The sequence below is a fragment of the Oncorhynchus mykiss genome, chromosome 28, assembly GCF_013265735.2.
Source record: "Oncorhynchus mykiss isolate Arlee chromosome 28, USDA_OmykA_1.1, whole genome shotgun sequence".
Classification (NCBI taxonomy): Eukaryota; Metazoa; Chordata; class Actinopteri; order Salmoniformes; family Salmonidae; genus Oncorhynchus; species Oncorhynchus mykiss.
In genome coordinates, this window is record NC_048592.1 from 43,589,160 (window position 1) to 43,617,144 (window position 27,985).

A 27,985-nucleotide genomic window follows, 5' to 3' on the forward strand; every position below is an offset into this window, starting at 1 on the left:
AAATACGGATTATACAATGCAGCACAAAGACAAACATGATAAAAATACATTTTTAACAGTTGAACATATCACTTGTAATTGACACCAATACACTTGCTTTGGACGACATCGACGACATAACATTAAAAAAAAACTTTGGCTTTGCATTCTATTTAGCTGTCCCAGACACATTTTTGAGATCGGAGACAAAATCCCAATGCATTGCTTACTCTGAAGCACTTTTAATGTGAGCGGGTCAGAGTCGCAATCTGAGGGCTACCGATCCTTCCCAATATTTTCAAACATAGTTGATATGAAATATTTTACCTTTTTTTCCTTCAATTGGTAGTTACAGTCTTGTCTCATTGCTGCAACTCCCGTATGGACTCGAAAGAGGCGAGGGTCGGGAGTCCTCCGAAACATGACCCAACCAAGCCACATTGCCTCTTGGCACATTTCCCGCTTAACCCGGAAGCCAGGAAACAGGAAACAGCTTACACCTGGCGACCGTGTCAACGTGCATGCGCCCAGCCCACCACAGGAGTTGCTAGAGCACGATGGGACAAGGACATCCCTGCCGGCCAAACCCTCCCCTAACCCGGCCGACGCTGGGGCCAATTGTGCACCACCCCACGGGTCTCCCGTTCATGGCAGAGCCAGGACTCGAACCAGGATCTCTAGTGGCACAAAATCTGCAATGCACTTGTAGTGTGAGATTGCAACAACAAGTTTTAAGAATGATGATCAGCAATAGCCAATGAGACCTGGCCAGAGAAGAAGCCAAAGATGATGACATTGTATCCAATCACCCAGGATGTGTAGACGCTGGAGCAGGAGCAATGACTACTACTAGCATGCATTTATACTTGCCTTTAGTTAAAGCGTAAATTCGGGACAGCTCTGAAGGGACAGCGCAGCTCTCAAGTAATGTTAGTATTCAATTCAACTCTGCATGGTAAGCTTGAATATCTAAATTAAAACATTTGAGGCTACTTTGAGCCACTGCTGGTTCTAGCTACGTTAACAATCTAATCACATTATTGTTTTAAGCGAGACATCGTGGTATTGAGAATCCAAGTAAATAATCTCTTAGCACCACTACATTGTCAAGACAAAAAAACGTCAGAAAAGATTGTAATATAATGCGAGAAGGTCAGCGATGTTAGGATTTTGAAAGTTGTGTAGTGTACGCCAGGCATAAAGATGCTTTAGGGAAACCAGGCCCATGTCTTTATCCTATGGCTCTATCTTCCCTTCCCCCTCCAATCAACCTGCAGCTGGTGATCCCAGTGACCCTCCAATGAGAACAGAGTGTAGTTAATTAGACCAATCAGAACAATGTGTAGTTGATTGTTACTCAATTAAGACTATCCCTGTAAGGCTTGTACTGTTTGGTCCTAACAAGCTTCATGGTCGGTCATGGAACTGCTGCAGTTCACATTCCTGCTTTTACTTATCAGCTTGAAATGTTTGACAGGTAAAATTGTTCTGAATGAGCTGCAGTATTAAGTTTATTCATTTTTGTCTTGTAAACATTGATTGATATTATGTAGCCTTACAGTAGAAAACACCTGCCAGTTATTTGTGTGGAATATTTTGTGCCTTGTAGGTTGTGGGCCCTAACCCGTGTTGTCTTGCAGGTTTTGGCCAGCAGTGTGGGGGTAACCAGTGGCAGTGTGATGATGGAGCTTGTCTGCCTCTTTCCTGGCACTGCGATGGAAATGGAGACTGTATTGACGGCTCTGATGAAATGGCCTGCCGTAAGTTATGCTGTGTTTCACTGTTTCTGCTCTCTTCCAGGAGATAACATATTTGTTGATGTGGTGAAGTTCTAAATGTAACGTTAACCCTGTATTTACTGTAGACCTATACCATTTAGGTCTGTTAAATGAATTTACTGTCTGTTCACAATAGGTCTGTTTGTCCTTGTTCCCCAGCCTGTCCTAGGGGCCAGGTTGCCTGCATGGCCGGGGCTCCTGGTTGTGTAAGTACCTCTGCAGTATGTGATGGGCTGCGCCAGTGTTCTGATGGGTCTGATGAGTTTAACTGCCCAGAGAACCAGGGCTGTCTGCAGGGGGACTGGAGGTGTAGGAATAAGATCTGCATCCCCAAGGACCTATACTGTAACGGTGCTAACGACTGTGTGGACAACTCTGATGAGGCCTGTGGTGAGATATTATGGAAACAACGAGAGCATGTATGTGATACTATGGAATTTAGGAACTATTCAGTTACCATGTAATGGGAGCTATTTTGGAAACGAGAGGCGCAAGTATTTTGGCCTGTGTACAGTAGTATGTAGTCTCAAAACATGATCAGACCTTCAATTGTGTAGGCAATGCCATGCACATTTAAACAGTGAGAAAAAAAAACAACGTTCCAAATTACATTTGAACTAACTTTGCAAAATTGTCTGTGGTGTTGGACCTTCAGCTGGTCAACATTTGACAAAATATCCACAGGAAAGTATAATTATACAGACATGGCAATAAAAATGTTTGCTCATGACCGAAAGCATGGGCACCGGAAGTACAGTGCATGCACACAAACCATGCATACTAACTGAAGTCTTGCAGGTGTTGACATGGTCTTGCCTATGTGCCAGGTGATATAAATTCAATCTTCATAACCGGTGCTCTAAAACCTTGGTTTAACAATACATTCCTACGGCTATTTTGTCAAACATTTTGAGCAGCTGAAGGGCCAACAGGACAGACCACTGAGTATGTTTACATGTTATTTCATTCAACTTTCTGGCTTCCACGTTTTTGCAGTGCTTTGTTTCAGACAATATATCAATAAATTAGACTGATCAAAAATAATCAGGCGAAGTAGTATGTAACCTACAGGTCTGGGTATGTGTATTTGTTCCTCTTGCAGAAAGGCATGTGGTGTAGTTTTGATGCATTTTTAAAGCTTTTACTCTTCCAGGCCGGTGTGGTCCAATGGCTGTGCGTTGTCCTGGAGGGGTGTGTCTGACTGAAGATGAGAGATGTGATGGAAAATTGCAGTGCTCTGATGGCAGTGATGAACCCTCTACCTGTGGTAGGAAATTCTAACCTTTGACCGCTAACACTAACCTTCAGTCTATAACCCTTTACCGGTGGTAGGAACCTCTAACCCAGATGTTTCAAACATACGACTCACTGGCCAGAACCGGCCCCTTGGCCCATTCAATTTTCTGGATTTAAGGAAAAGCTTTTCAGGGGAAAACGATCTTAATGTACACTGAGATCACTAAAACCAAATTGTGGACCTACATTTATAGACTATTCACTCTGTCCCGCTTGCTAATAATCATCCAAATGAAAGCAAGAAAACAATTATTTGAAAATTTTGACCTCAATGAAATAAAAAACATATATTTTTCGCCACAATTTTGTGATATCCAATTGGTAGTTAGTCTTGTCTCATCGCTGCAACTACCTTACGGACTCGGGATAGACAAAGGTCGAGAGCCGTGCGTCCTCCGAAACACAACCCAACCAAGCCACACCATTTCTTGACACAATTCCCACTTAACCTGGAAGGAAGAAGGTGTGTCGGATGAAACACCGTACACCTGGCGTCCGTGTCAGCGTGCACTGCGTCCAGCCCTCCACAGGAGTCGCTAGAGCATGATGGGAAAAGGACGTCCCTGCCGGCCAAGCCCTCCCCTAACCCAGACGACGCTGGGCCAATTGTGCACCGCCCCATGGGTCTCCCAGTTGCGACCGGCGTGGACAGAGCCTGGACTCGAACCCAGAGTATCTAGTGGCAGAGCTAGCACTGTGATGCAGTGCCTTAGACTATTGTGCCACTCGGGAGGCTCCTATGTAATACAATTTAAGTGCGGCCCACCAGACCTCGATGAAGACCAAATGCAGACCACGGGTCAATTAGCTTGACACCCCTGCTCTAACATCTAACCCCTCACCACTACGTATATGAACCTCTTCAGTCATAACTGACTGAAATATGTCAAAGGACAGGCTGATCTGACTCATCTCTATTTTCCAGGGAGGACCTGTTCAGAAGAGAACGGTGGCTGCAGTCACTCCTGTGTGGATAAGCCCTGGGGAGCCCTCTGCTCCTGTCCTAAAGGCCATAGGCTATCTGCTCATGGAGCCTCCTGTCTGGGTGAGGATGTCTGTAATCCTGTTGAGTTATTGTCATGACTAGTTTCATTTATCTATTCCTTTACTGTAAGCCTAAATACTCTGAACCCCTCTGTAGATGTGAATGAAAGCGCTCTGCCTTAGTTGGGTTCGGGTCCTCTGTAGCTCAGTTGGTGAGGGTTAACTCTAAAATACTGAACCTCTTTGCTCTCCCCTCTTTAGATGTGGATGAATGCGCTCTGCCTTACGGTCCATGCATGCACTTCTGTGTCAACACACCCGGGTCCTTCTACTGCCACTGCCAAGATGGCTTCCAGCTTCAAGGAACCACCTACTGCTATGCTAAAGGTGACTTTTCGTAGTAACATTAGTTTGATTAACTTCTGACTGGTTATCTAAACCTGTTCAATATCTGATGCTTTTCAGGAAATTATACAAAGTTTCTGACTGCAACGAAGGGAACTATCGGATTCCTGAATCTGAAGACTCTGAGATTCGAGTCCATTCAGAGTATTGGCTATGATCCTCTGGCCTTGGCCTTTGACCTCTCCAGGAGCTCATTCTACTGGGCTGATGACCAGGGGAACATCTACAAGGCTAAGGAGCAGCAGCGCAGGATCCTTTATCATGGTTGGTGTCTTCTGATTCTCTATCATGATTGGTTTCTCCTGATGTAGCAGGATCTAGAGGTCTTCATCGCTTCACATGTACAAGAATACACGATCAGGGACCTGAGTAGGTCCCGATCCAGAACTCTAACTCTCACAGGTCTGGTTCGGATCTGATATGGTCTCACACGGAACCCAAACCGGCTGCGCGCCTGCGCCATCGAGTAAATGTATTTTGTCCCCCTACACCAAACACGATCATGACATGCAGTTTCAAATATCAAAACAAACTCTGAACAAATTATATTAATTTGGGGACAGGTAGAAAAGCATAAACTTCTTGACACTACCCATCCCTTAAGCAGGATAATTGTCAATAGTGCCTCAGTCAAATAATATTACTAAAAATATTAATATTCATTAAATCACAAGTGCAATATTGCAAAACGCACCATACCCTTATGTTAATCCACCTGTTTCAGTGAAAGCAATCCAAGCGTTTGGCTAAGTTTATCGATCGCATGACAAAACATTAAGTACACTTAGCATCAGGTAGCTTGGTTACAAATCAGAAAAGCAAGCAAATTAATCGCCTACCTTTGATCTTAGGATGTTTTCACTCACGAGACTCCCAGTAACACAACACATGTTCCTATTGTTCCATAAAGGTTATTTTTGTATCCAAAATACCTGTTTGTTTGACGCGTTATGTTCAAAAATCCACAGGAAAGAGCGGTCATGACAATGCAGACAAATTCCAAAGAGTATCCATAATGTCCACAGAAATATGTCAAACGTTTTTTATAATCAATCCTCAGGTTGTTTTTAAAATATATAATAGATAATATATCAACCGCAAATGTCTTTCACAGTAGGAGAGGGAAAAGCAATACCTGTCCAAACTCTGTTGCTCGAGCAAAACTCATGTGACCACTTTACGCAATGTTCTGGCTCATTTTTCAAAATAAAAGCCTGAAACTGTCTGAAGACTGACACCTTGAGGAAGTGATGGGAAAATGAATCTGGTTGATATCCCTTTAAATGGAGCAATGGGAGGCTATGGAACATGAAGTATTCAAAATAGAAGCCACTTCCTGGTTTGATTTTTCTCTTTCGCCTGCAATATTTGTTCTGTTATACTCATAGATAATATATATATATATATTTTTTTTCTTTAGGGTGTTTTCTATCCTAATCTGTCAATTATTTGCATATTCTAGTATCTGGTCCTGAGAAATAGGCCGTTTACTTTGAGAACGTTATTTTTCCAAACATAAAAATAGTGCCCCTTTTTTTTTTTTTTTTTTTACCTTTAGGCAAGTCAGTTAAGAACAAACTCTTATTTTCAATGACGGCCTAGGAACAGTGGGTTAACTGCCTGTTCAGGGGCAAAACGACAGATTTGTACCTTGTCAGCTCGGGGGTTTGAACTTGCAACCTTCCGGTTACGAGTCCAATGCTCTAACCACTAGGCTACCCTGCCCCCCTTAGTTTCAAGAGGTTAAACATTTATGGCAATATAGCTAGTAGGTGTGCACTTGCTAGCTAATTTGTCTTATTTTGCTAGCTTGCTGTTGCTAGCAAATTTATCCTGGGATATTAAAATGTGGTTATTTTACCTGAAATGCACAAGGTCCTCTACTCCGACAATTAATCCACACATAAAAATGGTCAACCGAATCGATTCTAGTCATCTCTCCTCCTTCCAGGCTTTTCATTGTTTAACTTATATGGTGATTGGCATCTAAAAATTCATAGTATTACCACGACAACCAGCAACAGTTTGTCTTTCAATCACCCATATGGGTATAACCAAAAAGATGGCACGTGCTTCTATAAACCGAGGAGATGGGAGAGGCAGCACTTGCACTTGCAGCACTTGCAGCCTGATCTGCGTCAGGAATAGAAAGGACTATTTTATCCCTTGGCAACACGCATGCTCATTGACGTGCGCAAGCAGTGTGGGTGCAATAATTGAATAACATGGATTCCTAAATTTATTCTGCGACGCGAGCAGTGTGGTTAGCCTATCAGGGTGTGTCATTTGAATTGACTTGTCCGGAAGGACCCATACAGATCTGATGGCGACTGCTGCAGTAGAGAGAAAATGTGTAATTTATGCTGCTGCTCTTGGTTTTCACGAGAGTGGCGCATGTAACTAGTTGTTGGTCAATCAGTCAAAGCAGCAAAAGCCTCTGGCTATGAGAATGCATCTATAAAATTAGGGATAAAACATTAAAGGAGAAGGATAGGCTACAATGACAAAGCCAACAGGTAGGCTGCTACTTAACATTCTGATTTGAGTTATTTTTAACTGTGGTACGAGAGTACATGCAGCCTCAATTAGCCAAGCTAGCTAGCTTAACTAGTTTCTCCTGGTTTGATAGTCAACAGGTACTACGTAATCATATTGGATGACAACCTATCTGGATCCTGACGGTTGGTTCATTCTGACAGGATCCTGTGATGGTTGGGTCGTTCTGATCGGCTCCTCTGATGGTTGGTTTGTTTGATGTAGCAGAATCCTCTATGATGGTTGTTTTGTTTGATGTAGCAGAATCCTCTGATGGTTGGTTTGTTCTGATGTAGCAGATTTTTAATTAATTAATTTAACCTTTAACTAGGCAAGTCAGTTAAGAACATTATTACAATGACGGCCTACCAAAAGGTAACAGGTCTCCTTCGGGGACGGGGGCTGGTATTGAGATAAAAACTGTCCAGTTTGAGTGTTTGTTGCAGCTCGTTTCAGTCGCTAGCTGCAGAGAACTGAAGACGAGCGACTCAGGGATGTGTGCTTTGGGGACCTTACAAAATGTGACTGACAGAATGGGTGTTATATGTGGAGGATCAGGGCTGCAGTAGATATCTCAGATAGGGGGAAGTGATGCCTAAGAGGGATTTATAAATAAGCGCATCTGCCAGTGAGTCTCGTGACAGCTATACAGAGATGACCAGTTTACAGAAGAGTATAATGTTGTATGTGTCCTATGAGGAGTATTGGTTGCAAATCTGATGGCCGAATGGTAAAGAACATATAGGGTAGGATGTAGGATGGTAATCTGTATAAGAGTTTGGCAGCTGGGGTGAAAGGAGTGATTACGATAGAGGAAACCAAGTCTAGACTTCAAAGCCTGCAGCTTTGATATTTGCTGAGAAGGACAGTGTACCATCTAGCCATACTCCCAAGTACTTGTATGAGGTGACTACCTCAAGCTCTAAAACCACAGAGGTAGTATTAGTAGTACAGAGGGACTTTCTTAACAAACCATATGACCTTTGTTTTGGAGATGTTCCGAACAAGGTTAAGGGCAGAGGAAGCTTGTTGGACACTAAGAAAGCTTTGTTGTAGAGTATTTAAAACAAAATCCAGGGAAGAGCCAGCTGAGTAGAAGACTGTATCGGCATATACATGGATGAGAGCTTCGTACTGTCTAAGCTATGTTGATGTAAATTGAGAAGAGTGGTGCCTAGGATCGAGCCTTGAGCTACACCCTTGGTGACGGGCAGTGGCTGAGACAGCAGATTTTCTGACTTCATACACTGCACTCTTTGAGGGGTAGTTAGCAAACCAGGCCAAAGTCCCCTGAGACACAACTCCTTAGCCGACCCACAAATGATCTACCGTATCAAAAGAATCGGCCAAGTCAATAAAAATAGCAGCACAACATTGCTTAGAATCAAGGGCAATGGTGATAGTTAGGATCAGCTTGATCTCCCCCTATAAATGAAGGACTGATGGCCCTTGAGTGTTTTGGTACCTACTGGAACGCTTTGTCAACACCCAGCATTGTTCACACACTTCTAAGCTTTAGCCCCACATCTCTTTAAGAATGCACATGAGACTATGTACTAAACAACCAAAGCTTTTCAAGACAAAAGGCTGACTTATACTTACTGGACTGTTCATACATTTAATCGAGTGCCATAGTGTGCTCTGGGTGTTCGTAAACTGAGCTTTGTTAGATTGGCCGTTCATAAATTAAGTGTTTCGCTTGGAGCATTCCGAGCACACACTGGATGCTCTGGCCGAAAAGTAGTGTTTATCCGAGCGTTGATCTGACCTAAAAACAGTCAAGCTCCCAGGCTAACCATTGGCTAGCTTGCTAAATACTTCGAAACAAATGAGAGTACTTTTAATGGCCCACAGGGCTGCCGTGTTCTGAGCCAACTGCAATTTGTCTAAGTCTCTCATTGTGGCACCTGACCACACTACTGAACAGTAGTCTGGGTGACAAAACTAGGGCCTGTAGAACTTGCCTTGTTGAGTGTTACGAAGGCAGATCAGTGCTTTATTATGGACAGACTTCTCCCATCTTAGCTACTGTTGTATCAATATGTTTTGACCATGACAGTTTACAATCCAGGGTTACTGCAAGCAGTTTAGTCACCTCAACTTGCAAATTTCACATTATTCATTACGAGATGTAGTTTAGCTTTGGGGATTAGTGAATGATTTGTCCCCAATACAATGCTTTAAGTTTTGGAAATATTTGACTAAATCATTGCTACCATTCTGAAACTAACTGCAGCTCTAAAGTGTTGCAGTCATTTCAGTTGCTGTAGTAGCTGACATGTATCGTGTTGAGCTTTACACAAAGCCGGTGGCATGTCATTAGTAAAGACTGAAAAAAGGTGACCTAAACAGCTACCCTGGGGAATTTCTGATTCTACTTGGATTGTTGGAGAGGCTTCCATTAAAGAACACCCTCTGTTCTATTAGACAAGTAACCGCAGACTATGATAACATCAAAAGATGCATTGAAGTCTAACAAGACAGCCCCACAATCAATTTATCATCAGTTTCTGTCAGCCAATCATCAGTCATTTGTGTAAGTGCTGTGCTTGAGTGTCCTTCCCTATAAGCGTGCTGAAAGTCTGCTGTCAATTTGTTTACCGTGAAATAGCATTGTATCTGGTCAAACACCATTTTTTTACACAAGTTTACTAAGGGTTGGTAATGGGCTGATTGGTAAGCTATTTGAGCCAGTCAAGGGGTTTTTACTATTCTTGAGTAGCGGAATGACTTTAGCTTCCCTTCAGGCCTGAGAGCACACACTTTGTAGTAGGCTTAAATTGAAGGTGTGGCAATATCGTCCATTATCCTGAGTCATTTTCCATCCAGATTGTCAGACACAGGTGGCTTGTCAGTATTAATAGACAACAATTATTTTCTCTTCCACACTGACTTTACGGAATTCAAAAGTAAATTCTTGTCTTTCATAATTTGGTCAGATATACTTGGATGTGTAGTGTTAGCATGGGCTTAAGGTGAGGCAAATGAACCTATAGCCGTATCACTTCAACAGTATTCAACATGAGATCGTTTAAGCTTTACAAGAATGTGGTTCTGAATATAGACTAACATCGCCCACTTTGGCATTTGTCTTTTTGGTCAATGTTATAACCTTGTATGCTATCACTGCATCAAAGGTATTATCTAAGTGAGCTTCAGAGTCAGAATAAGAATGTAATCTGTTACACGCAAGTTATTGACTTCATAGACCTTGTTTCTCAGGATGCATATGTTAATATGGGACATCTAACACTTCTGGGTTGCTTGATGGTTAATGCTTTACTGGAAAGCTTATCAGAAGTAGACTTCCTCAGTGCTAACAGTGTAACTCTGGTTCATAGGTTGAGGTATTCAGGGCAATTAGGGGGACAATGTTTTTTTAAATTTAACTTTGTAGATAATGTTGCTGCTACGGTCTCTTATGACTGAAAAGAGCTACTGGACATCAGAACAGCGATTACTCACCTTGAACAGGACAAATAATTTGTCTTGAACGAGTCGGACGAGAGGGATTTACTCCAGACACACTAACAGGCCTGTCATTTGCAGGTTAAAGAGACGCAGGTATCGCCGAATGTTCTCATTGTCTTAAGGACATGGCGGCGAGTGGCTAATCTGCCTTTACCATCGGTACTATTGGCCAACGAACAATCGTTGGATAATAAAGTGGACAAACTACAAGCACGTATATCCTACCAATGGGATATTAAAGAGTAATATCTTGTGTTTCACAGTCGTGGCGGAATGACGACATGAATAACACACAGCTGGCGGGTTATACACTGTAGCAGCAGCCTCTTGTATGACAAGGGGTGGTGGTCTATGTATATTTGTAAACGGGTGGCGCACGATATCAAAGTCACTAGGTTTTTCTAGCCTAAGGTAGAGTATCATGATAAGCTGTAGACCACACTATGTGCCTAGAGAGTATTCTTCATAGCTGTCTACATGCCACCACAAACCGATGCTAGTACTAAGACGGCACTCAATGAGCTGTATACGACCATAAGCAAACAGGTAGAGGTGGCCATGGACTTTAATGCAGGGAAACTTAAATCGATTTGAACTAATTTCTATCTGCATGTTAATGTGCAACCAGAGGAAAACAAACTGACCACCTTCACTCCACACAGAAAGCTCTCCCTTGCCCTAAACTTGGCAAATCTGACCATAATTATATCTTCCTGCTTACAAGCAAAAACTAAAGCAGGAAGCACCAGTGACTCGGTCAATAGTGGTCCGACGAAGCAGATACTAAGCTACAGGACTGTTTTTCTAGCACAGACTGGAATATGTTCCGGGATTCTTTCGATGGAATTGAGTACACCACATCAGTCACTGGCTTCTTCAATAAGTGCATCGATGACGTCATTCCCGCAGTGATTTTTTACATACCCCAACCAGAAGCCATTGATTACAGGCAACATCCACAATGAGCTAAAGGGTAGAGCTGCAGCTTTCAAGGAGCTGGACTTTAACCCAGAAGCTTATAACAAATCCCGCTATGCTTGACAAACCATCAAACAGGCAAAGTGCCAATACAGGGCTAAGACTGAATGCGCTGACGCTAGTCTTGTGGCAGGGCTTGCAAACTATTAGGCTACAAAGTCAAGCACAGCTGCGAGCTGCCCAGTGATACGAGCCTACCAGATGAGCTAAATTACTTCTATGCTCATTTCGAGGCAAATAACACTGAAACCTGTATGAGAGCAACTGTTCCAGACAGCAGTGATCACGCTCTCTGTAGCCGGTGTGAGTAAGACCTTTTAAACAGGTCAACATTCACAAGGCATGCGCTGACCAACTGGCAAGTGTCTTTACTGACATTTTCAACCTCTCCCTGTCTGAGTCTAATACTAACATGTTTCAAGCAGACCACCATAGTCCCTGTGCACATGAACACTAGGTAACCTGCCTAAATGACTACCGATCTGAAGCACTGTAGCCATGAAGTGCTTTGAAAGGCTGGTCATGGCTCACAACAACATCCCAGAAACCCTAGACCCACTCCAATTTCCATGCTGCCCAAACAGATCCACAAATGGAATCTCGATTGCACTCCAATACTGCCCTTTCACACCTTGACAAAAGGAACACCTATTTGAGAATGCTGTTCATTGACCATAGCTCAGCGTTCACCACCATAGTTCCCTCAAAGCTCACCATTAAGCTAAGGACCATGGGACGAAACACCTCCCTCTGCAACTGGATCCTGGACATCCTGACAGGCTGCCTCCAAGTGGTAAGAGTAGGCAACAACACATCTGCCACTCTAATCCTCAACACGGGGCCCCTCGGGTGTGTACTCAGTCCCCTCTACTCCCTGTTCACTCATGACTGCATGACCAGGCACGACTCCAACACCATTAAGTTTGCTGATGACACAAGTGGTAGGCCTGATCAACGATGAGACCGCCTATAGGGAGGTGGTCAGAGACCTGGCCATAGTGCCAGGACAACAACCTCTCCCTCAATGTGATCAAGACAAAGGAGATTGGACTTCAGGAAATGCAGGACCGAGCACGCCCCCATTCTCATTGACGGGGCTGTGCTGGAGCAGGTTTAGAGCCTCAAGCTCCTTGGTGTCCACATCACTAACAAACTAACATGGTCCAAGCACACCAAGACAGTTGTGAAGATGGCACAACAAAACATATTCCCCCTCAGGAGACTGAACATATTTGTCATGGGTCCTCAGATCCTCAAAAGGTTCTACAGCTGTATCATTGAGAGCATCACCGCCTGGTGCAGAGGGTAGTGCGTACGGCCCAGAACATCACTGGGGCCAAGCTTCCTGCCATCCAGGACCTATATACTAGGCACGGTCAGAGGAAGGCCCTAAAAATTGTCTCCAGCCAGCCAAGTCATAGACGTCTCTCTGCTACCACACGGCAAGCAGTTCTTTTGCTTATAGCCCTATACAGTTCGATTGCAGTCTTAGTGCCAGCATCGGTTTGTGGTGGTAAGTAGACTGCGACGAAAAGTAGAATAAACTCTCTTGTTAAATAGTATGGTTTACAGCACGTGTCAAATTCATTCCATTGAGTTTTTGTACCTTCCCTGTACTTGATTGATGCGTTAAGGTTACTAATTAGTAAGGAATACGCCTCACCTGGTTGCCTAGGTCTTATTTGAAAGGGGAAACACCAGCTGACACTAGGCCCTCCATGGAAAGAGTTTGACACCTCTGGTCCACAGCTTATGAGGTTTTAACCCTCCCGAGCTTACCCAATGCAGTATAGAGTAGAAAAAACAGCTGGATGTATATTTTCCATGTTCTTGTTCAGCCACTAGTTGGATATTTTTTTTACATTGATAGTGTAGAGTGCAGCTCATCCAGTTTATTCTCCAGTGATTGAATGTTATAATGGAGGTTCGAGGTGGTTTATCCACTCGCTGATGTAGTCTCGTCAGGTATCCTGCACACCGGCCCATAAATTTGCCTCTTCCTCCAAATGTCAGATTTGGACCTGGTCCATTTCTAAATTGCACCTTGTGTAGTCTACTATTCAAACTTTCAACATTAAGTTGAGACCCTGACTGAGTTTGATTATGCCTGGAGCCTGCCCTGGACACTAGGTATGTAGAGTTGTGATGTGGTTCCCCCTCTGCTCTCAGGACAATATGGGGTTAGAAGTCTAGTCTGTGATTGGCTGACAGGCCAGCTGTACTGGACCAACCAGAAGACCCGGTCTATTCATGTTGGGGCAGCTGATGGGAGTGGATTTGCAACAGTCTTGGCCAAGAACATAGACCCGTTGGAGCTGGTCCTTCTTCCCATTGAAAGGTTGGATCATGTTAATATTTGTGGTACTTTTGATCTGTGGTTGGTTATTGCAACAATTTGTCATTTTCTCCTTTACTTTGCAGCTTGTTGTTTTGGATCAACAAAGGTCCAGGTGATAAAATTACTCTGGAGAGATCTGGGATGGATGGGTTAAAGCAGGAATCTCTGGTGGTCCTCACTGCACAGGCTCCACGGAGTCTGACCCTGGACGTTACAGCTCGGAGGCTGTACTGGATGAGTGATTTTAAAAAGGTTTATGATATAGTCCAGCTATAACCAATAGTACTGCTTGTCTGTCTGCAGCAATGAACATATTGCCAAGGTAGAACCAATTGTTTTTCTTCTTTTTCAGTCCATAGAGACTGTGCGAGTGGATGGGAGTGGTCGCTACAGCTTTCTGGAGTTCTTTAAAAGGAGACCAGCTCAGAGCCTGGCGGTGTTTGACAGGTGGTTCTACTGGACAGATCAGAAGGGTCTGTGGCGCTCCCCTCAGGACCGACCTAATCAGAAGACCTTTATTCAGAGGACAACACTCCCTGTCCTAGAGGCATACCATGAACAACAGCAGCCAAAAGGTATGGGGTATATCATGCTAACTCTAAAGGCATGGGGCATATCAAATAACATGTTCCGGTGGCAGGTAGGCTAGTAGTTAGTGTTGGGCCAGTAACCGAAAGGTTGTTAGATCGAATCCCCGAGCTGACAAGGTAAAAATGTAATTCTGCCCCTGAACAAGGCAGTTAACCCACTGTTCCTAGGCCGTCATTGTAAATAAGAATTTGTTCTTAACTGACTTGCCTAGTTTTTAAAAAAAATTACAAGCCCGAAGTCCAGCCTCAGCCTATTGCGGACAGTCTGAGCACTGATGGAGGGATTCAATTGAATTTGTCACATACACATGGTTAGCAGATGTTAATGCGTGTGTAGCGAAATGCTTGTGCTTCAAGTTCTGACCATGCAGTAATATCTAACCTAACAATTTCACAACTACCTTTAAAAACACAAGTGTAAAGGAATGAATAAGAATATTGTGCGTTCCTGGTAAAACTCGGGCAGTTGTTGCCATCCTGTACCTGTCCCGTAGGTGTGATGTTCGGATGTACTGATCCTGTACAGGTGTTGCACGTGGTCTGCCACTGCGAGGACAATCTATCCATCCTATCTCCCTGTAACGCTTTCAATGACAATGACAATGTATTGCCCTGGCCACATCTGCAGTCCTCATGCCTCCTTGCAGCATGCCTAAGGCACATTCATGCAGATGAGTAGGGACCCTGGGCATCTTTCTTTTGGTGTTTTTCAGAGTCAGTAGAAAAGCCTCTTTAGTGTCCTAAGAACACAGGAGTGATCGTTGCGGATAATGGGCCTCTGTACGCCTATGTAGATAATCCATTAAAAATCAGCCTTTTCCAGCTACAATAGTAATTTACAACATTAACAATGTCTACACTGTATTTCTGATCAATTTGATGTTATTTTAATTGACAGTGCTTTTCTATCAAACAAGGACATTTCGAAGTGACCCCAAACTTTTGGAAGGTATTGTATTTGGATGTGTAGTGTCAGTGCTTGTTGCTGGTATGTCATGCCCAAGTTTGCTAATCTTGCCAATTAAAAAATAATTAAAGTACTTGGCAATATCAGTTCAATCATCAAAACCAACTATCTGATTCAATGAATGATGGAGCAGAGTTTGCCTTTAATTTGTCACAATGCGCCAAATACAACAGACCTTACCGTGAAATGCTTACTTAAAAGCCCTTAACCAACAATACAGTTAAAGAAATATAATTAAAAAAATATAATTTAAAAAAATATAATTAAATAGTCCGGGTGGCCATTTGATTATTTCTTCAGTAGTCTTATGGCTTGGGGGTAGAAGCTGTTATAAGGAGCCTTTTGGACCTAGACTTGGTGGCGGCGCTCCGGTACTGCTGTAGTAGAGAACAATATGACTTCGGTGACTGGGAGTCATTGACACATTTTTTTTTTCCTTCCTCCGACACCGGCTTGTATATAGGTCCTGGATGGCAGGAAGTTTGGCCCCAGTGATTTACTGGGCCGTAAGCACTACCCTCTGTAGCTCCTTATAGAGCAGTTGCCATACCAGATGGTGATGCAACCGGTCAGGATGCTCTCGATGTTGCAGGTGGATCATTTTTTGAGGATCCATTCCAAATCTTTTCAGTATCTTGGGGGGGGGGGGGGGGGGACCATGATAGTTTGGTGATGGACACCAAGGAATTGGAACTCTCGACCCACTCCACGACAACCCTGTCGACGTTAAAGGGGTCATGTTCGGCCTTACTTTCATTGTAGTCCACGATCCGCTCCTTTGTCTTGCTCACATTGAGGGAGAGGTTGTATTCCTGGCACCAACTGCAAGGTCTGACAACCTCCCTATCAGCCTTCTCATTGGCACTGATCAGGCCTACCACTTGTGAAATCGGCATATTTAATGCTGGTGTTGGAGTCGTGCTTTGTCATGCGGTTGTGGTTGAACAGGGAGTACAGGAGGGGACTGAGCATGCACCCCTGAAGGGGCACCAGTGTTGAGGATCAGCATGGCAGATGTGGTGTTGCCTACGCTTACCACCTGGGGGAGGCCCGTCAGGAAGTCCAGGATCCAGTTGCAGGGGGAGGTGTTTACTACCAGGGTCCTTAGCTTAGTGATGAGTTGAGGGCACAAAGTTGAACGCTGAGCTGTCGTCAACGAATAACATTCTAACATAGGTGCTCCTTTTGTCCAGGTGGCAAAGGGCAGTGTGGAGTGCGATTGAGATTGCGTCATCTGTTGTGGCGGTTTGGAGTGGGTCTAAGGTTTCCGGGATAATCGTTGTGAGCATTGACCAGCCTTTCAAAGCTCTTCATGGCTACCGATGTGAGTGCTATGGGTCGAAAGTCATTTAGGCAGGCTACCTTCACTTTCTTGGACACACTGACTTGTGACTGACTTGTGGTCTGCATGAAACGTAAGTATTAGACTTGGTCAGGGAGTGGTTGTTACAGATTGTGTGATCACGCTCTCTGTAGCAGATGTGAGAAAGACCTTTAACTGCCTTGTTCAGTGGCAGAACGACAGATTTTACCTTGTCAGCTCTGGGATTCGATCTGGCAACCGTTCGGTTACTGGCCCAACGCTCTAGCCACTAGGCTACCTACCGCCCCAATGGGGCATATCATGCTTACTCTGGAGGTTTGGGTCATATCAAGCGAAGGCTAACATCTCCTTTGTTGTAGGACAACTCCATGTTTATTTTATTTTTATTTTTTTGAAGCTCCATCAGCCTGTGTAAAGTCTGGCTGCCAGCTCTGCATGCTGACTCTGGACCTGCCTGCTGGGTTCACCTGTACCTGTCCTGATGACAAACTGCTCATGGCAGATGGCTCATGTGAATGTATGATTACCATGTATTACAGAATTCTAACCCTGATTCTTTCTCTGCTAGTTCTGGCACTTTAGAGAATTTGTTGAGCAATGTACTTGTTGTTCTATCACACAGATCCCAGGTTTGCTTATGCAACATCCACAACACTGAACCTGTTTGAGTTGAAAGGGAAGGAGCTGATCAAGACAAAACTGCTGACTACAGATGATGTCATGGAGTCTTTTGACATCGACTGGAGGGGGGACTGGGTCTACTGGGCGAACAGCACTGGTCATGTGATGCGCTGGAACCTCAATACCGGCCAAACAGAAACTGTCCCTACGCTGAGACCAGGTACATTTTTTTACTCTCCCAACCAGAAATCAGGTACATATAATGGAGCCAGATTGTGCAGGTTTAGTGTTTGTGTGCATATATGCATGTACACTGAACAAATATATAAATGCAACATGTAAAGTCTATGTCCTATGTGTCGTGGCTATGCCGGATTAAATGATATGACATGCTATTCTATAAAATAATTTATCTGTAATTAATATTACGTGATTACAGTAACAAAGGGAGAAGCTATCCTATCGTAAATACAGAAAATATCGTAAATACATCTTATGCATTCTAAATAACCACCCATTTGAAAAAGGAGATTGCAATAAATATTTACTCTGATCTGCGCTTCGGTAGATTGGTTGTCGATGGAAGGCCGTGGAAGGCCGGTTTTTCCTTTATCGATCTCTGGTTCTCAATGTCTAGTGGTGAACTGGAGCGTGGTAGAATGGAAACTGTCTGTCTTCTCCTAGCCCACGTTTAGCGACTGCTTCAACTCAACGGCTAGGAGGTATTACTTCTGGAGTGAATAGGAGTTGAAAGTTCATACCAAGTTGCCCTACTTTTAATTAAGCTCATGCTATATTCTGGCTGGTAGTCGAATTTCATCCTTCCAGTGTGTAGGTCGTCACCTTCACATTGAAATTCGATGCTATATTCGTTAGGTTCTTGCTGAGGTTGGCTTAGTTCTGTAGGTGGTCTTTGTCCTTTCAACGTGGGGTTCTCAAGTCCACACGTCCTTGGAACAGCTTATTATCTGAGCCCTTTTAACGTGGGACGGTCGCCCTAACCTCGGAACAGAAAGTTACATTTTCATCAAGGGCTTTATATAGGAGGGGAGAGAAGGGTGTGTTTCAGTTTATAACCAATGTTTGTTCACATGGGCAGGGCCACTGAGTTGTGCATAGTTCACTTATGAAAACCCAATTCTCATTTGGAAGCTAAAATTACATTTAATCTTTTCAGAAATAGTTTCATATTTAAATTGCACAACAATTCCATGTGAATCTGATAACTAGGTGTTGACTTTCCAAGATACATTTTGTCGTCCTATCCTACTGACATCATATTCATTGAGTACCAACACATATTTTCAACTGGTTGGATTACAGAAATATGGTTCCATCTCTTGATGTTCCCAGACGCTCTGTTAACTTCTTGATGCACCATCCCTTTAGCTGGATCATTTTCGTCAACATCCGTTGAATTGCAGAGCACCAAATTATTTTCTAAATTTCAAAAAATATTTAATTTCATGAAATCACAAGTGCAATATAGCAAAACACAGCTTAGCTTGTTGTTAATCAACCTGGCGTGTCAGATTTCAAAAAAGCCATCTCTCTCAGCACACATGCCAACGTCATGACAAATGTTTCATGAGCTGAAGAAAAAATCTAAGACAGTTTCCAAATGCAAAAAAAGCTTATTTCTCTCAAGTGTACAATTTTGTTTATCCCTGGTAATGAGCATTTCGCCTTTGCCAAGCTAATGATTAACCAGCATGATCATTACACAGGTGCACCTTGTGCTGGGGACAGTAAAGCCACTATGGTGCAGTATTGTCAATACAATGAGATGTCTCAAGTTTTGAAGGAGCATGCAGTTGGCATGCTGAAAGCAGCAATGCCCACGAGTTGTTGCCAGATAATTGAATGTTAATTTCTCTACCATAAGCCGCTTCATGTTTTAGAATTTGGCAGTATGCCCAACCGCAGGCAACATGTAACCATGAAGTCCCAGGACCTTCACATCTGGCTTCATCACCTGCCGGATATTCTGACTTGTAGTGTGTGTTGGGGGGGGGGGGGGGGGGGGGGGGGTACTGAGGAGCTGAGAATGTATTTTGGGATAAACTCATTGATTGGCTGGGCCTGGCTCCCCAGTGGGTGGACCTATGCCCTCCCAGGCCCACCAATGGCTGCATCCCTGCACAGCCATATGAAATCCATAGATTAGGGAATAATACATTTTTCAATTGACTGATTTCCTTATATGAACTGTAACATGGTAAAATCTTAAATTGTTGCATGTTGTATTTTTTTTCTCTCTGCCAAGCATATATCTATATCAAACATTAGGAACGCCTTCCGAATATTGAGTTATGTTTGTCCATTCCCTCTCCTAGCCTGTTCTGGTCCTGTATATTCATGTTGTGCTGTCCTTGCCTCCTAGCCTGCGTGGTGGCAGTAGACCAGAAGATGAGAAATCTGTACTGGCTGTCATGTGATGAAGTCTGTGTTGGCGTCACTAACATGGATCAGGGTTACCCACGAAGACTGTACCAGTCAGGCAGTGAGGTAAGAGCTGTTTATCTGGACTGGCAGCGGGGGAGGCTGTACTTGCTGGAGGCTGGCTGGATCCTATCCATGAGACTGCCAGGAGGAAACCCTAGGAAAGTCCTGAGAGTGGAGGGACACATCGCTGGGCGCATTGTTTTGGACCTACAATCTAACACACTGCTCTGGAACACAGAGGGGGACGGTCAGTATCACTTACTGCAATATTATCTTTAACAGTGAATTCTGTCTCCTATAATGCTTTTTCTTGTGCTCCTCGGTGTTGAGCTGGTCATCTGGTTAGGAATGATCATGTTGTGTGGGGATGGCGGGGCTGGTGCAAACGCAACCAAAGAAGCAACCATGTACAAATTAATGTAACATTTGAGCATCTCACCAATTTATTTTCACCTATGTATTTTCAGTTTGTGTGTGATATGGGTGTTGAAGTGTTTATTTTGACATAAATAAACTTTTCTAAACATTAAGAACCAGGTAGATCTGAACTTTGCTGTTGGAAGGCTACATCTGTGTTCGGCTGTCGCCACTGACTTTGCACATGGACTTTCATTAACAGTCGGTTGCTTTTGCCTTACCGCTCTTTGTGCTCCTTGACCCTGTGTAGATCTGAAGATCATGAGTCTGTTGAAGTCCCAGACTCACCTGGCAGGCAGAGAGTGGAATGTCCCTGGTTCCATCATGGCCGCTCACTCTCCGCTCCTGGTGTCGCTGTTTAATGATGTCATCACTGTGTGGGACCGACGGGACAGGAGGCGTGTCCACGATGTCCCTGTCGGACCAGGCGTTGTCAGGGTGATTGTGGCTCTGGATGTAAAAGAAGGTTGGTACAATAGCGTTAATGTATAGTGAACAAAAATATAAATGCAACATTGAACAATTTCAAAGATTTTACTGAGTTAGTTCATTGAAGGAAATCAGTCAATTGAAAAATTAATTAGGCGCTAATCTTCAGATTTAACATGACTGGGTGAGGGCACAGGCCCACCCACTTGGTAGCCAGGCCCACACACTGGGGAGGGCATAGGCCCAGCCAATCAATAGGTTTTTCCCCAGCAGGGTTTTATTAGACTGAAATAAAAGCATTTCATCCTTACTTTGACGGGAACTAAAGGACTTCCCACTTTTAGTCCTAATTTCACATTTCCTTGTAAAAGATGAATGTGAACATCATCCAAGCATCACATGGAACACAGCCAAACTCATTCAATAAACCAGTCACATGTTGCGCTGACTAAAAACTAATAAATTGCCCACCTAACAGCTAGACTTGTTTCCAATGCATCACATATCTGGTGAGCATGAGACTAATGTAATGTTAATAAAAAATGCCTATTACTGAAATTATTTGGCAGCCATGTTTGTTTGTATTTGAGAAGCAAACTCTCTAATGCCATTCACTATAAGACAAAAATAAACCAAGTAAAAGATGGATTTACATTTGTTTTACTTAACAAGGCAAGTCAGTTAAGAACAAAATCTTATTTACAATGACGACCTACCGGGGAACAGTGGGTTAACTTCCTTGTTCAGAATGACAGATTTTTACTTTGTCAGCTCAGGGATTTGGTCCAGCAACCTTTTGGTTACTGGCCCGACGCTCGAACAACTAGGCTACCTGCCGCCCGTGCGCCCATTGCCTGAAATATCAACTTAGTTTGGCCACTTTTCAGCATTTTACAAATCTTCAATGTACTTAGTGTATGTAGGATAAAATGTATTTAGTATGACAAATCACAAAGCAAATCACCTCGCATTTCACCCTAAATACAAACCTAACTGTAGCGTGAAAGCTAAACAGGGTTGCCAGATATTGGTAAACAATTATTTGATGTATATGTAGCGGGGATCATTTCATTTGGATGGGGAGTAGTTTCAAGGTCATCGTGGGTTAAAATGGGGGAAAGTATCATGGGGGGGGGGGGGGTGTGATGCAGGAAATATTATGAGGGGGATTTATCAATTAAACAAGTTTACAAGCTAAATAAAACACCTGGAAAAGGGGGTCTGAGCTGGGAATTAAAAATTAGCCCCTGACTGGGGAATTGTGTTTTGAACTGTCATCCAACTCGGGAACATGGGATTCTTTCTAGAGTGCTGACCTGAATATCACGGACGTCATGATTTGACCTTGTATATTTCTGAAGTTCCCAGTTGTCTTGAAAGCACCATAAATCAGTGGCGTGAACCATCCCTAAACTTTGTTTAGTTAACCTGTCTGGGAACGGTTTCCGCTAGTGGAACCCCTTGCCAACAGCCAATGAAATAGGAGGGCGCCAAATACAAATCAACAAATCTCATAAATCAAAATTCTCAAACATACATGTTTTAGGCGCCATTTTAAAGATACAATTCTCATTAATCCAGCCACAGTGTGATTGCAAAAATGCTTTACAGTGAATGCTCCACAGTGAACGCTCCACAAACGATTGTCACAAAAAGCACAAATGGAGAGAAAATGAATCCCTAACCTTTGATCTTCATCAGATGACACTCATAGGACTTAATGTTACACAATACATGTATGTTTTGTTCAATAAAGTGCATATTTATATCCAAAAATGTAATTTTACATTGGCGTGAAATATGTGGTGATTTTGCAGAGCCACATCAATTTACAGAAATACTCATTATAATTGCTGATGAAAATACAAGTGTTATGCATGGAACTTTAGATACACTTCTCCTTAATGCAACCGCTGTGTCAGATTTTTTAAAAACGTTACGGCAAAAGCATACCATGTAATAATCTGAGTACGGAGTTTTAGAGCCCAAACCAGCCAAAAGAAATATCCGCCATGTTGCGCAGTCAACATTAGTCAGAAATAGCATTATACATATTTACTTACCTTTGATCGTCATCAGAATGCACTCCCAAGAATCCCGGTTCCACAATAAATGTTTGATTTGTTCGATAAAGTTAATGTATGTCTATATACCTCCTTTTGTTAGGGCGTTTGGTAAACAAATCGAAACGCGCGTGCAACTTCCAGTGGAAAGGTCAGACAAATTCCAAAAAGTTAAATACTGGTCGTAGAAACATATCAAATGTTGTATAGAATCAATCTTTAGGATGTTTTTAACAAAATGTTAAAATGTTCCAACCATAGAATTCCATTGTCTGTAGAAAAGCCATGGAACGAGAGCTAACTTTCTCGTGACCGTGCTTCACAAGCCAGACCACTGACTCAGAGCCCTTATTCCCTCCTCCTTTATAGTAGAAGCCTCAAACAAGTTTCTAAAGACAGTTCAAATCTACTGGAAGCCGTAGGAAGTGTAATTCGACCCCATAGACACTGTATTCGGTAGGCCACGCTTTGGAAAAACTACAAACCTCAGATTTCCCACTTCCTGGTTGGATTTCAGGTTTTTGCCTGCCGTATGATTTCTTATACACAGACATCATTCAAAACGTTTGAGAAACTTTAGTGTTTTCTATCCAAATCTACTAATAATATGCCTATATTAGCATCTGGGACTGAGTAGGAGGCAGTTTACTCTGGCCACTCTTTTCATCCAAAAGTGAAAATGCTGCCCCCTATCCTATCTTCTTTGGTCCGACAGACGCTTATGTGACAACCTGGATATGGTATGTCAACAAACATGCTGCCACTCATAGCTGGCAAATAGCTTACCATTAGCTCATCATAATATAATAACAATCAGAACTTTCAAAAGTGTTAACAGATTATTACAATATGCAAGAATTGGAGTGCATGATTTGTCACCAGCTCATGAAAATATGTGAATAAAACAGTGAATAGTGTTCTGACCAGATATGAGCAAATGTCTGATCTGTGGAAACACTGGACAAGTGCTTGGGCTCTTGTCAAAGAAAGAAGTTTGACTGGCTCAGTGGAGCCTCAAACATACATTCCGCAACAGTGAAATGGGCTACTTTCTACATGTAATAATTCAAAATAATTAGCCTATAGTTAATTAGCAGGCAACGTGCCTTGGTTTGAGGGCAGCGCAGATTAACACTCCTGTTCCGCAAAAATCAGATTGAGTGTATTTTAACATTCCGCACATAGAAAAACTCATGCTGGGGGAACTATTAGATATATGGAACTCACACGTGAAAGGTTAGAGGCCTTATATTGTCCCCAATGGTCACGTTGTTTAATCAGTTTCTTGATATGCCGCACCTGTCAAGTGGCTGGATTATCTTGGCAAAGGAGAAATGCTCACCAACATATGTAAAACATTTGTGTACAGAATTTTAAAAGTTTGTGCAACATCGCTGGGATCATAACTAGGGACCAACACTTTACATGTTGTATTTATATTTTTGCATTTAAGGTTGTATTTAAAGTCTCAGGGGGCTTATGTTGAGTAAAGGAAGGTTAGTGGGATCATTAATGTCTTTAATTCCAAAAGAAAAGGCAATTAATCTGAAAATGAATTTAAATGGATGCTCATGTTTCCAACTCAGTGCCTCCTGCTCAGCCAGTCTGTACCAGTCCATCAGTGATGTGTCGGGGCTCAACTTTGTGCATCTCCCAAACTCAGCTGTGTGACACATTGAGAGACTGCCCTGATGGTTTTGATGAGGAGTCCTGCATTACTAAATGTCCAAACCGAGGTAGATATTTTATCGCTTTCTGATATTTGATACTGCTTTGCCACCCAGAAAACCCCTTAAATCCTCTAAATCTTTCTTCATGGTCCCTCTTATGTGCGTCTCCCAGGTGAGTTCCGGTGTAAGGACAGGAGGAAATGTATTGAGAGGAGTCTTGTTTGTGATGGACGCGCTCATTGCCATGATGGCTCAGATGAGATTGGCTGTCCAACGATAGCTGCTCCAACATCCCAAACCGCGCCCCTGAAGTGCCGTATGGGTTCCAGACTGTGCAAGGATGGGAGAGAGTGTGTCCTGCATAGCCATGTTTGTGATGGAGAGGTGGACTGTAAGGATGGATCAGATGAACAGGACTGTGAGCGCCTCTGCAAAGCAGGTCAGAAGCTCACCTCTTGATCTGGTGTAATGTGTTTAATCACAAGTGGCCAGTTTCAGCACAAATCCATTCATTCATCAATGTCCTTAGGTCAGTTCCAGTGTACTCATTGGTTGTTAGCTCAGCTCAGTTCCAGTATACTCATTGGTTGTTAGCTCAGCTCAGTTCCAGTAAGCTCATTGGTTCCTACCTCAGGTCAGTTCCAGTGTGCTCATGGGAAGAAGTGTATCGACCAGCAGCAGATGTGTGATGGGAAGGCACAGTGCCAGGACCGTTCTGATGAAATGGACTGCTTCAAGCGCACCAAGAGCTGCAGTCATCGCTGTGACAACAATAGCCGCTGTATCCCAGAAACCTTCCTCTGTGATGGAGAGAGAGACTGTTCGGATGGCTCTGATGAGGAAGGCTGTGGTGAGACACTGCTGACTACTTGGACAGTTGGTACAGAAGGATGAGGAGAGTTTATTTAAATTAATCTAATGTAACCTCTCTCCCTAGATTCTAACAAGGCCCTTCCTCCTGTCCTGCCAACTCTGGCTCAGACCTGTACTAGTCCATCAGTGAGGTGTCGGGGCTCAACTTTGTGCATCTCCCAAACTCAGCTGTGTGACACATTGAAAGACTGCCCTGATGGTTTTGATGAGGAGTCCTGCATTACTAAATGTCCAAACCGAGGTAGATATATTAACTTCTTGGTCCTACTTGAGACGTCTGCGTCTCACGTAGGCACCTGGAAATGCAAATGCGCTACGCTAAATGCTAATGTACTCGTTAAAACTCAAACGTTCATTAAAATAGACATGTAGGGTATTGAATTAAAGCTACACTCGTTGTGAATCTAGCCAACGAGTCAGATTTTTAAAATGCTTTTCGGCGAAAGCATGAGAAGCTATTATCTGATAGCATGCACCCCCCAAAATACCAGCACGACACGTAAACAACAGATTTTGCGGTAGCCGGCACTACACAAAAACGCAGAAATAAAATATAAAACATTCATTACCTTTGATATTCTTTGTTGGCACTCCTATATGTCCCATAAACATCACAAATTGGTCTTTTTACCGATTAAATCCGTCCATGAATGCCCAAAATATCCATTTGTATGGCCTGTCTGCATCACGAAAAAAGCTCTCTTCCAACACGCAACGTCATGTTTAAAAATGATATAAGTTGCCTATATTCTTTGACAAAAAACTTCAACCTACTTTTATAACCCAACTTTAGGTATTTGTAAACGTTAATAAGCGATCAAATTGATCACTGGGCGATCTGTATTCAATAGCAGCTACAAAAAATGTGTCCATTTTTCAATCTTCCAAAATCGATTGAGGTAGGCTGGATGGAATCTAGGATCTATTCGTAATGTCTCAATGGATTTTTGTCAATGAAAATGACGTTTTGGCGACATCGTGTGGAAGCTGTAGGAATTGCATCCGTCTCCATATTAAATTTGGTTTCCTTTAAATAATCCATGAAAGGGGCGCATGGATACTTTTTTCAGATTTCAGTGAGCAGTTTTTCTTGCGCTTTTCGATGAAACACACGCTCTGATATAGTCACAGCCGTGATTTAACCAGTTTTAGAAACGTCAGTGTTTTCTATCCACACATACTAATCATATGCATATACTATATTCCTGGCATGAGTAGAAGGACGCTGAAAAGTTGCGCGATTTTTAACAGAATGTTCGAAAAAGGAGGGGGCAGGATAGAGGTTTTAACGCTTTCTGATATTTGATACTACTTTGCCACCCAGAAAACACCTTAAACCCTCTTAACCTTTCTTCATGGTCCCTCTTATGTGCGTCTCCCAGGTGAGTTCCGGTGTAAGGACAGGAGGAAATGTATTGAGAGGAGTCTGGTTTGTGATGGACGCGCTCATTGCCATGATGGCTCAGATGAGATTGGCTGTCCAACGATAGCTGCTCCAACATCCCAAACTGCGCCCCTGAAGTGCCTTTTGGGTTCCAGACTGTGCAAGGATGGGAGAGAGTGTGTCCTGCATAGCCATGTTTGTGATGGAGAGGTGGACTGTAAGGATGGATCAGATGAACAGGACTGTGGTGGTGAGTTTGATTTCTGACTGTGGTTCCACTTTGGTCAGTCGGGACGTTTTCTAAATCGACTAAGTGTCTGACGGTGTTTATAAAATGGCATGACGTCCCAAAAATGGGGAGCCGGACAGAACTGCCACTTGCAGTACACGGTCAACAATGTGACAAAGGTTATACAATGTTTTGTAGGGCTGTCAGAGTTAATCAGTTAACGTAAGTTAATCTTTTTGAAATTTTAGTGCACATGTTTTTTATCGCGAATAAGCGCATTGTCTGAAAGCGTTGAACATTAGGTCAAAAGACATCTCAAATCTACAATGCCATGTAATGCATATTAAAATTGCAGTTAAAGAAAGTGTGCGTTGTCAATTTACCTAATTTTGCTAACCGTTACCTTAGACAAAGTCAAGACATCAATATTCTTGTAATGTTTTTTGCATGAATCTTAAATGATGGCTCACTGAATAGGCAGGGGGTATATCAAAATAATTAAGACTCAGCACGCTTTGGAAGTCATTCAGCAGTTTTTACTGATTAAGTACAATACCATTCGAAATGAATGTTGAAAGTTTAAATTATATTCCTAAAACGTAAGTAAAAAATGATGCCGTCGCTGCCTCCTGTTGACTACACATATAGATAAATATCCTGTCAAAATCGACAACTAATGTGCAGAAAAGGTTATTTATAGTACATGTTACAATCTACACAAACTGTACATCTGCAACAATAATCATATACATTTTTAAATGAGTACCTTATAAACTGCACACGCACCAAAAAAAGTTTATTAGCAAGTGCATCGGTGATGTTGTACCCACAGGGTCTATTAAAACCTTCCCCAACCAGAAACCGTGGATTGATGGCAGCATTCGCAAAACTGAAAGCACGAACCACTGCTTTTTAATCGGGGCAAGGTGACCAGAAACATGACCGAATACACAGTGTAGCTATTCCCTCCAAGGCAATCAAACAAGCTAAGCGTCAGTATAGAGAGAAAGTAGTTACAGTTCAATGGCTCCGACACGAGAGGTATGTGACATGGTCTACAGTCAGACTACAAAAGGAAAACCAGCCCCGTCGCGGACCACGATATCTTGCTCCCAGACAAACTAAACAACTTTGTCGCTTTGAGGACAAGACAGTGCCACTGACACGGCCCACTACCAAAACCTGTGGGCTCTCCTTCACTGCAGCTAA

At 42.9% G+C, this 27,985-nt stretch overlaps 1 protein-coding gene across 11 annotated transcripts in view; it reads left to right on the forward strand.

Moving 5' to 3' along the window:
• Positions 1-1,366: 1,366 nt before the first annotated feature.
• Positions 1,367-27,985, forward strand: part of si:dkey-88l16.3 (low-density lipoprotein receptor-related protein 2) — a 91,291-nt gene continuing 64,672 nt past the window's right edge. For 10 of the 11 annotated variants that reach the window (XM_036966741.1, XM_036966740.1, XM_036966748.1 and 7 more), the window contains exons 1-19: positions 1,367-1,456; positions 1,620-1,739; positions 1,917-2,147; positions 2,911-3,024; positions 3,979-4,098; positions 4,299-4,424; positions 4,503-4,706; positions 13,596-13,764; positions 13,848-14,016; positions 14,117-14,339; positions 17,043-17,162; positions 17,268-17,486; positions 19,650-19,958; positions 20,379-20,594; positions 24,207-24,356; positions 24,463-24,729; positions 24,925-25,140; positions 25,228-25,404; positions 26,546-26,797. In XM_036966741.1, the coding sequence (XP_036822636.1) occupies positions 1,399-1,456; positions 1,620-1,739; positions 1,917-2,147; positions 2,911-3,024; positions 3,979-4,098; positions 4,299-4,424; positions 4,503-4,706; positions 13,596-13,764; positions 13,848-14,016; positions 14,117-14,339; positions 17,043-17,162; positions 17,268-17,486; positions 19,650-19,958; positions 20,379-20,594; positions 24,207-24,356; positions 24,463-24,729; positions 24,925-25,140; positions 25,228-25,404; positions 26,546-26,797 (3,460 nt within the window). In that variant the 5' untranslated portion in view covers positions 1,367-1,398. The remainder of the gene's footprint in view (positions 1,457-1,619; positions 1,740-1,916; positions 2,148-2,910; positions 3,025-3,978; positions 4,099-4,298; positions 4,425-4,502; positions 4,707-13,595; positions 13,765-13,847; positions 14,017-14,116; positions 14,340-17,042; positions 17,163-17,267; positions 17,487-19,649; positions 19,959-20,378; positions 20,595-24,206; positions 24,357-24,462; positions 24,730-24,924; positions 25,141-25,227; positions 25,405-26,545; positions 26,798-27,985) is intronic. The other variant, XM_036966747.1, reaches the window with a different exon arrangement.